General features: G+C 40.2%; 1 protein-coding gene and 1 long non-coding RNA gene across 2 annotated transcripts; both read right to left on the bottom strand.

The window, feature by feature from the left end:
• Positions 1-7,435: 7,435 nt before the first annotated feature.
• Positions 7,436-9,484, bottom strand: LOC146079497 (uncharacterized). Its single transcript, XM_083186256.1, has 3 exons — positions 9,279-9,484; positions 9,043-9,081; positions 7,436-8,825 (listed from the first exon to the last, which is right to left on the bottom strand). The coding sequence occupies exons 1-3, from the start codon at positions 9,307-9,309 to the stop codon at positions 7,771-7,773; spliced, it is 1,125 nt and encodes a 374-aa protein (XP_083042382.1). The 5' UTR covers positions 9,310-9,484; the 3' UTR covers positions 7,436-7,770.
• Positions 9,485-10,017: 533 nt separating this feature from the next.
• On the bottom strand, positions 10,018-10,765 carry LOC146079496 (uncharacterized). Its single transcript, XR_014474568.1, has 3 exons — positions 10,522-10,765; positions 10,343-10,442; positions 10,018-10,143 (listed from the first exon to the last, which is right to left on the bottom strand). It is a non-coding gene; the product is annotated as an uncharacterized LOC146079496 (long non-coding RNA).
• Positions 10,766-11,024: the final 259 nt, after the last annotated feature.

The following is an 11,024-nucleotide window of genomic DNA, read 5'->3' as shown; positions in this document are numbered from 1 at the left end:
CGCAGTCCAATAATCTTTACGCTTATAGGGCCTACATAGAGACCATACTGAATTATAGCTCAGATGCGCTATCCACAAAACACACAACTGGATTATTCTACAAAGATGTGGCTGGAGAACACAACACAAGAACCCTGGATGGTGTAAACACAGGGTTTATAAAAAGGGCAAGAACAACGGCACAAAGTCGAACGGTTGAATTATTGGGGCCGCTACACTGTGACCTTTTTCATCAACATAAACTAATATTGAACGCCGTGGACTTGAAGATAAAACTCATCAGAAACAAAGATGCTTTCTGCTTAATGTCTGCTGAAGCGGAGGCCTTTAAAATTCAGATTGTTGCAGCGTCCCTGTTTGTGAAAAGGGTTCAGGTCTCACCCGCCGTCCGGATTGGACACGCCCAGGCCTTACTGACCACCAACGCCAAATATGCGATCGATAGAGTGGGCATGAAGATCTATAGCATACCGACGGGGAGCCGCGTATTTAATTTAGAAAACCTGTTTTTAGGACAGGTGCCAAAAACCGTTATAGCCGCTTTTGTAGATAATGAAGCGTTTTCAGGAGCCTATGACAAAAACCCTCTACGGTTTGAACATAAAAATGTAAACTTCGCATCCCTATACCTGGATGGAACACCGCATCCGGCCAAACCATTTCAACCAGACTTTGAACACGGTAATGCGGTTCGCGAGTATATGTCGCTCATTCAGATCACAAATAAACAGAAATCAGATTCGGGTATACTAATTGACCGTGAAGAGTACCTCAACGGCTACACACTATTTGCTTTTGATCTGTCGCCTGAACAGGAATGCGCGGAGCATCTGTCTCTAATCAGAACCGGAAATCTACGAGCTGAATTCCGGTTTGCAGGAGCGCTAGACCGGACAGTCAACATAATAATATACGCATTATTTGATAATATCATCGAGATCAACCAGCGGCGCGATGTGCTGTATGATTATCTATAAATGAAATAAATAATTTTTATATTTATCGTATATTTACCAATATTCATCACCCCATCAGCGATATGAACACATTGCAGATAAATTGTATACTGTACGCTAATCCGGTGACGCGCCTGTTTTTTAAAGGGACCTACCCGTGTGATATGCTTCCGAGCGGTAAACTATCGCAATACCCCTGCGCGTTTGTAATCAACACACACACCAGCGCCCAACCGGGGGAGCATTGGTTGGCCGTTTATTTTAACAACCAGCGCGAGTGTTACTTTTTGGACTCTTACGGTTTAGAACCTGACAACCCCCTATTCCCAAAGGCCATAATAAATTTTTTAAACTCAAATTCAAAAAGAATTTATCACCAAAATAAGCAGTTGCAAGGTTTTAACAGTACCGTTTGTGGACAATATTGTATATACTTTATATTTTTCATGTGTAAAAATTACAAATATACAGATGTGTTGGGCCGTTTTAGTTTTGATACAAAACGTAATGATCGCTATGTATCAAACTTTGTAAGACGTCTCCCTAGAAGTCATTGTTTGAGTCGATATACGGGTAACTGTATACAGTCCTGTGTCACCAGTAACCAACATGTGTTTGATAAAAATAATGTGTAATACAAAATTGTTTGTGTAACTTGTAACTAATGTTGTGATTGAAGCGCTGTATGTACATTGCTTATGGTTACTTTCTATTAAAAAATCTTGCTTATTGAACTTTATACCGTGTGATTGCATATTTTTGCAGACAAACTGGTTAGAATCAAAGAACAAAACAGCATTTTATAAATCATAATCATATTTTATTGGTACAGACAAAATGTATTTACAGCAAAATAATCACGAATAACACGATAAACTTTACAGTTAAAACAATACACTAAATACATGATACAATACAAATTAAACGTCATCGTACAAATTAAACAAACAAAAAAAAATACATCGTATAAAAACATTATAAAATAGTTATATGTTAAAGGTTCAACCACTGCGAATCCTGAAACAGATTTACGGATCTTTTCCTCGGTAGTAAGTATCCGTGTGGCGTTGTTAACCCGGGGGAATTTAAAACATTTATACGACTTTTTTTAATGTTGTGTATTGGGGAGGCTATATTTACATTGCCAATTTCATCATCGTAGATTTCAGCTTTTAAGCGATCTAACTGTAATCTGTTTGATGCATTACCAACTACAGTGGACGGGATATTCAACTCAGCCATAGCGCGCATAAATTCAATCCATCCGTTAGGCATTTTATGACTCGTCACGCTGTGGTTTTGCGTGATACCCCTTATCAAGTCTAACACATTGGATCCTGGCACTGTGACACCTTTATACATAAACACACCCTTGCGGTCCCAATTCGCAATGTCTTTAGAGCGAACCATTTTACTCATTAGTATTTCACAGTTCTTTTTATACCGCGCATTAACACCGTTCAAGACATCGTGGTAAACAGCGTCGGTAGCATCGTCTTGTGTTGGGTTAGTTGTATCCTCAACAGCATTTGCACCGGGTGATAAAAGCGTTAAAGTTGACATTTCTCTATCAGTTTGTTTACTCAACACCAGGTATCTCTGTAACACAGCTGTGTAGCGTTTTGCCTTTTCATACTCTGATAAAGCATTATTATGTAGTATACTTATGATCTCAGCATCTAGGCTTTGCGTGGCTGTTTTGCGTATATCATCGCCGGTTGGTTTGTTGTTTAAACGGTCTATCTGTTGCTGGGGGACCAGATACATTTTCTCAGAGTATTCCATCACCGATTAGACAGTAGTCCGGTAATTAATGGAATGGCAAATCCTAGCAACGATCCGATGAACCCACCCGACTGTTTCACCAACCTCTTCTTTTTCCCAATGGCGCATTTCTTATTACAAAGCGATTTTATAAGGGACCTCTTCTTTTTAAGGTAGTTCAACTGGCGCTGTGACAGGGGTATTTTACCTTTAAGCGTATTGAGAGCAATCTCACATATGGCTGTCACCAAATCGTTTGAAGCGTTGGATAATATAGCGTTTCTTTGGGCCGGTTTGGCTTTAATGAGGGTTTTTAAAAGGGCCCAATTACGCCTTATCCTGGTCGACATGTTCACAGCTGTTAGAAGTGGTAATGAATGACTATAGGATGCGCGGTTATAGCTATTTAGAACCCCGCTTCTTAACAACATAAGCTACTGGTGTGTCGGGGGGAAATAAACCGCTTCGTAAACGATAATCATCAAGGGCATTGTTTCTTAAATCAACCAGTAAATAACCGTATGGAGGCTCCGTAGCGGACTCATAGGCTTCAAGAAAAAAACGATATTTTGATGGGTACATTTGTCTAGCCAGAATGCTAACCTGCATTTTATCCCTGGGGTTTTTAAACAGGACCATATATTTTGTGTTTAAATGTATAGTCCTGCTCTTTCTACCTTGACAAAATATGTTTTGCACAAGGTACATGACACTGAGATTACGATGGTGCACATACTTTGTGAACGCTTTCTCAACCTCAGAATTATTACTCGCAGCATCCATCAAGTCATCTATCACCGTTAAATTAATCTTATCAGGGGGAAAAAGCTGGTCGTCGCTAAATGACTCGGGCAACCCCTCTATAAAACGCATACCAGGGTGAGCACTCAGAAGTTGGTCATATATCGGTTGCCAACAGGTGTAAAACCAAACAATATTATCAGGTACATGCGTCATATGTGTGGATGCGTGTTGTATTAGCGTTTTCACAAAATAACTTTTCCCCGAATTGGAGGGTCCGGCTAAAATACAGGAGAAGGGGTGTTGAAAACGGATATCCATCTTAATAACCAAATGGTAGGGTTGTAAAATTATCCGTGAGGTTACGTTTAGTGTAAATGCACTTTTGCGTTTTCTGCAGCATACGGGTTTCAATCTGCCAGTACTTTTTCACACGTACTATACCGGGCTGCCTGGTCACAATTTTTTTCTGATCCTCGCCTTTGGGGTTTAAAGGATAATCTAAGACCAGTTCTTTCAGACTGTCAAAGTTAACGTGCTGCTCATTACAAACATTCAACGTTATACCTTTGACCTTGAGGCTCGTCTTGCCGTTGCTTAGTCTATAGCCGTATGACTTGGGGCCGGCTGAAACAAACTCTGTTATATGCGTACCAGATGGTAGTTCGCTGGTCAACTCCCCTAGATAATCGCCTAATGGCGGATTCCAGTCACCGGGCCTGCTGACAAAAATTACAGAATCTGTATCGTGATACAGACATCTATCTTGTAATCTATCCAATAGGTTGTACAACTCGACGCGGGCGTGCGCTGTGGTAAATGCTGCTATAAATATATTTGTTGTTGAAGACCTGGTATAATGGTCTTTGGCGTATTTCCAGTTGACCATAACAGTTTCTGAGTCTATGAAGTCTAAAGCAGACACCTCATAGTGTGGTTGAAAGGCATATTCAAAAAGCTTATCAGGATCTGTCACTAGACAAGTATTGGGCATGTTGCTACGTTGACCAAATTTACCCCATAATGAGTTTAAAAACAATTTAGAAATTTGTCTTTTGGCGGGGTTGACATTTATGTGTTCGTGTCTTAAAGCTATGCCCTCATTTTTTTGATACGCGTCTATGTACTCTTGTTGTTTCACAGAGTCTGTACACCAATCGGGGTAACCAGAAGCCTCCTGTTTATCTCTGAGGTGTGTTTTAATGTAACCTGAAAACAGATCATCAGATCTCTCATCAAAATGCCACACCTCATAGATTTTACACACTTTGTACCCCTTTTCTATAGCAAGATTTATCTCCACTGTGCACCATGTACCGGTTAGGGCGCGGTTTTCTGAGTCATGAACACACGGCTCACACTGTCCAGATTCGGCGCATGTGCGGCACAGCGGAAACATTAACTTACCATTCATTTTAACCGGTAAAACTGGAAAGAAAAGGCCTCGCGGAGGATTAATTTTTAATTTAACAAAACCGAAATACTTTGTGACATCATCAAAGTCCTTATAAATGATGCGTGGGTGACGTATAGGATATGTTTTGGTCTTGTTGACAAATGGGTATAGGCTAGTAAAGTCAAAATAGTGTATTTTTTCATCGCACTCTGTCTTGTGATAAAGTTTTATGGCGTTAGTGCGGCCGCCATAAAGACCATCACGAGGATCCAAGGGGTCAGGGATTTCCAAACCTTTCAGAAAAACCTGAAGCTCCTCATCAGTCTCCCTCATTTTCTTCCACTCACACCCCCACATCTCCCTTATCTGAAATCCACACCGTTTAAGGTATTGTATCCTTAACTGTGTCTTGTGCCGCAGTTGACCGTAGGTTGTTTTAGTCAGATTGTTTTCATCATCGGTTTTGTAACAGTTGTCACAACCGTGATAAAAACACCCCTGGAATTCAAAAGCTGTTGGCACGCCGTTAATCACGGCGTAACCATCCAGACTGTATCTACCGACTTTCTTCTCACCACCTTGTAAAGCGTGTCTTATACTCACACCTTCTTTGTGTTCTATGTACATTAACCACTGTATGGCTGGTGTTGAGTAACGCTTCTGGGTCTTGTGATAGTTATCACCCGGTACAAGAGCCAATGTGTTTGCCTGTAAATATTTACAACGATACATAGCCATACAAACCGACGCTAAAGTCGTCAGCTGGAATGGATCAACGTGACGTTTAACGGCTACATCTTTTTTCTCTGCCGCTATTACAAACTCCTGTTCTGTCATGGCTATAACGGCTGATCTGAAAGCTGCGCACCCTTTTTGCAATATTCTGACATCCTCTTTACAATATCGTATTAATTCTTTTTGAAAATTAAACGCCTTGTGTTTGTTTTTTTCGTACCACTCTGTAACATCAGCGGCCTCCTCAGGCATCATGTGTTGTAGGCCAAAATATTCTATTGAGGGCATGACCCCTATGTAATTTTGGTTATCGGCTGTGTTAAAAAAATGCGGGAAATGACCTTTAACGCCATCAAATCCCATGGCCTTTGGAAATCTGCTCAATTTCATGGGGAGAAAATTGAGAGAGTCTATAAACCTAATCTTCAGATCTTTTATTGTGATACACATTATGTTTCCGCCATTAGAGATGAGGGATACTGTATACCGTTCTTTGATGATCTTGTTCAATACAAAATACGAATCATACCGCCCAGCGTTATGGGCTATGAATGTGTAATGCGCAAATTTTGGTTTCATGAACGTCTTTACAAAATCATCGATACAAGCTTTGCCCTTAAACTCCCAGGATTTCTCACCCATTAATGTGAGAGCGTAACAGTAGTTTGGTATATGTATACCTGTCTCCTGCATGCATTCGAAATCAAAAAAGATGTATTTGGTGGTGGGTTCTTCCGCTTTGATGGGCTGTATGTAACACAAATGATCCGCAAACCCATCAACATATGCCTTGCAAGTAGAACACTTTAGCCCCTGACACTCATGAGACCTGCGACGGTAGAGACAACACCTGTCGCAATAAACATGTTCAAGACAGGATATTTTGCGATCTAAAGCTAAGGATTTGTGCTCCTCTAAACATTCACGCGATCTGCAAAACACCCTACAAACCGAACATCTTAATGCGGAAGCCCCATCATCAGCGCACGCTTGTCTGTGACAAGCCTTACAAAAGAAAAGACAATCGTGGCTATTTTTGCGCTCATAAGTTCGATTACATAAGGAACAGAAATATCTCGATCCGAGAAATGCGCAGATATTAATCAGGCCATAATAGTGTGAATCGTGATATAATACATACAGGGTATCACCGTAGCGCGATTCTGAAGAATAGTAATGCCAAGAACGATTATTATGATATAATATTGTAATTTTTGTTTTTAAGTGTTTTTCAAAAACAACAACGTCGCTAAAGCTGACTGCTTTATCGATCGGTAGGTTCAAATCCTTATGAATTTGAAGCGCCCGATCGTGTATTTCAGCGTCTGTGGCATTACCTTTATCCAGAAGTTTGCAGATCGATGCCGCAAAGCACAAATAATTGTGCGTATTGTTGAAATCATACAGGTGTCTTCTGCGCCTTTCTATAATTAAGCTGTATGGAATGCGTCTAAGGCCGCGACCAGTTAGGGCCCCACCCGCTCTATTTCTAAAAACAGTGATCACAAACCTTAAACCCGTGCCTAATAAGAATTCAGCGTTACTTTGAAGAGTGTTTGTAATTTGATTCAAGAAACTGACAGCGTCTAATGATTCTTGCGGCTTTCGGTGTGAGTAGATGGCGTTGTGTAAACCACCCCCCTCCAATCTTAACTGTACACGATCATTAGGGTCAACACCAACCATGAATTCATCAATCATAACCTGTATAGCGTTGTGTACGGCTTCAACACCCTCTGCAAATGATGTAACTCTTTCCAAATTAACAAATTGAAAATGATTATGATACTCAATAGCTCTGAAATTAGGATGGTGTCGCTCATACCTGTTAATAGCTTCTAAGTACACATCTCGCCGACCTTCACCATTACCGGGTGGCGCACCCCCATCTATGTCATTATGCATGGGCGTTGCGGGGTGTTCAACATTGTCAGGTGACGCAGCGTCACCCGGTAATGGTTGGTCCGGTGATTTGTCAGCCTGTGCACCGGGGGTTGGGGTTGTGCATCGCCCCCTGTGTTGTTTACGCTTTCTCAGCCTGTATATGCATTTTAAAGCCTGTTTTATTTTCGAACGGCGAAATAAGTGTGAGATTTTGCACGGTACATTTGCTTTAATTCTTGGGGCTTTTTTACACACATGTAAATTACGTTTCAACCCATAACCCACCATGCCTAGTCACGGATCCGTTTCAATTATCTCGGCAAAATGATACATGTTCGCTTTAATAAAATCCCTAGTCCTCACGGTCTCTGATATATGATTTGATGTTACATTCATGTACATTTCTACAAGTTCTTTAATGATCTCTGGCTTCTTTTTTGAACCATAAAGCTCATCTTTTATACGGTTCAACATGGTATTGACATTTCTACGCATGTACCCTATATGCTCACGCATCCTCCCCATGACCGCGTAGTATTGTATTTCCGCATCTTGTCCTAATTGTTCCACATTCTGACCCCCATCAACTATGTCTGTCGATACCACGGTCGGCGGGGCATCCACACCGTCCGATGCGGTTGCCTCGCCGACCGTGGTAAAAACACTGGGCAGTTTTGTGTAATCATCACCCATTACTTTATCAGGGATTCCGGCTACAGATGTTACAGCCTCATCATCATTCTGTGGTGTATCTGAGACTGACTCTTCACTAGGGGTGATAAAAAATGTTTGACCATTTAAGTCCTCATCATTAGCGGATAATGTATCTGCAGGCGTGTTACTGACCACGCTTTGCGTTTCTGTAGTATGATGTTCCTGCGTGTCTGAAATTACGATGACATCATCATCCGTCAGCGGCGTGTATCTCTCTCTTGACAGTCGTAAAGTTTTACGAGTCTTCACAGTCTTTGTATTACCGGCAATGTCAATGTCGGATTCAGTAGGTGTTGCAGGTGTTGTAAATGCGTGCGGGTAATCCACATTACTCACGGTTGGCACTGTTTGTAATGCAATTCTTTTTCTCACGGGTCTACCTTCCGAATATTTCAATCTTCTTTTAAGGTCTGATAAATCGGCCTTGTTTTCTTGACCGACTCGACTTTTTGTAATTCTCCGCTTGCTTGGCTTGAAATCGTCGCGCTCGGTGGCCATGATCTCGGCCCTTGATACATCTTCTTGAAGTTGTGGGTCGATCACCGTTTTAGCTGATTCACCCCCATCCATTTCAGCATTGAGTGGTTGAGCAACCCCGGCCGCTGCTATCATTTTTGCGAATCGTCGCGGATCCGCTGTAAATAAAAAATAACAACGTTTTAGTTACACATTCGCGGACACTAAGACAACCGCTTTATAACACCTTCAGACCCGCCTCCCAAAACACCCACCCCATCCATGTCGGTTTGCATCTACACAGTCTGTTTAACACCTGTGGTTTCCATTTGTAAAGAACAATGATGAACGCGGTCCTATATAAGAAACTAAATAAATAAACATTACATTACACACCTGAATATTTGCCAGATCTTTCCATCGGCGTGGTTCCTACTGTAATAAAAATCACACCGTTTTAGTTACACATACGCGGCCACAAAGACAGTCGCTTTATAACAACTTCAGACCTCCCAACCCCCACCTTCCTTGTCGGTTTTCATCTACACAGTCTGTTTAATACCTGTGGTTTCCATTTGTAAAGAACAGTGGTAAATGTTGTGCTATATAAGAAACCAAATAAATAAACATACACGGGTATTTGTCAAAGGTTTGCGCCGGCATGGTTCCTTTAAACAATGACCAGAAAGCTTGATCGCTGATCTGTGTTCTTTTTGCTCCTTTAGCCAATGTGCTGTTGGGTTGTTTGGCGTTTGATCCAACACTCGATGTCGGTTCTCTGTATCCGGATGGTCCCGCTTCAAACGTATCGGCCCTAGGTACCGTAGGTTCATACCGGCTAGCTATGTCATCTGTAATACATATATTATCAATTAACGACACATTCGCCGACTTGAGAAAAAAAAAAAACCGTCATTTAAGTCATGATAACAACAACTCCTGTGGACACTATTCATGATTTTGCGACGATATGTAACATTTAACACAAAAACACATTATAAAAACATCACCAGCCAATCGTCAAAATTCACCTTGTATAGCCGGGGTCTGGTATAGCTGTTTATAGTGTTTTGCCGATGGTAAATTCCAGAGATCATCCATTATGTGTTCTGCATCAGATTTCGACATAATCGGCGCTACTAACAGAGAACAAATAACACATTAATATCACAGGCTGTATAAAAATGAATATAACAGGATATATATATATATATATATATGAGTGAGAACGTGAGAGTTCGCGCGAGATAGCGTGAGAGAGAGAGAGAGAGAGAGAGAGAGAGAGAGACATATTTTTGGAAATAATAATATATCACATTTTTTTAACATACATCACATTTTTTTTTTTTTTGACGGCTTATGATCACCTACATTTTTGCGATTCGGACAAATCAGAGTATGCTGCGTATGGGTTTTCGAATGTCGTCAGATCCGGCCCGACTGTGAAATCCGAACCATATGATCCAACTTCAGATGCGTCATTTGTGACATCTGAAACTGATTTATGGGATTAACAATTTAATAAAAAATAATATATACATAAAAAATAAAATAAAAATTAACACAACAATTTTGTAGAACGAAAAATACAATCAACACGTGTAACATTAATACCAATAGGGCGCTTGATAATTAACACCAACAGAGTAACATTTATAACCACCAACAACAATGTGTCTTTGATCTGTAAACTTACACGTATTTGTCTGCTCATTTGACTGCTGTTGAAAGCTGGGTAAATCTTGAAAGTCTCTGAGACTTATTTTATTTGCATTAATGGTTTTGTATTCCTTTCTCTGTAATAAATAATAATAATAAGTTGAAATAACAATACAATAAGCTATTGTTAAACTATTGTAAATATCATATACACACCTGCATGTTGGCGTTTTGTTGATAGCTTAAGTTCAAAGGTGTTTTCTGCAACAACCACTAGATGGCACTGTTGATAATAAAAGATAACACGATAAGTTTCCATAACGAAATTTGCGTGCACAAAATCACATAAAACTATTAACGCTCTCACAAAAACCTGATCTATGAATACCTCCTGACATTGTATTCTATAGATCGGCCTATAAAAATTAATTACAGGGGATCCAACAATGCTAATGACTAATCCCACCATATCACATGTTTAGCCAGCAGACAGGCATACATGGCAGCATAGCGTGCGGCTTTACACATGAAAATGTAATAACTAGCGCATTATTTAAAATCATTATGTATAATACAATGATACAATATTAAAATGAAGCTATTTAGAAATATTGTATATACATATATATATATTGTTACTCCATATCACATGTGTAGTCAGCAGACTGCTCATACCTGGCCGCATTGTGGATAACCAGCTTATAAAATTACACTATAAT

Source organism: Crinia signifera, chromosome 5 (genome assembly GCF_055691185.1).
Source record: "Crinia signifera chromosome 5, ASM5569118v1, whole genome shotgun sequence".
NCBI classification, from domain to species: Eukaryota; Metazoa; Chordata; class Amphibia; order Anura; family Myobatrachidae; genus Crinia; species Crinia signifera.
Note: the sequence above shows the minus strand (reverse complement) of the source record. Positions and strands in the feature narration are given on the sequence as shown.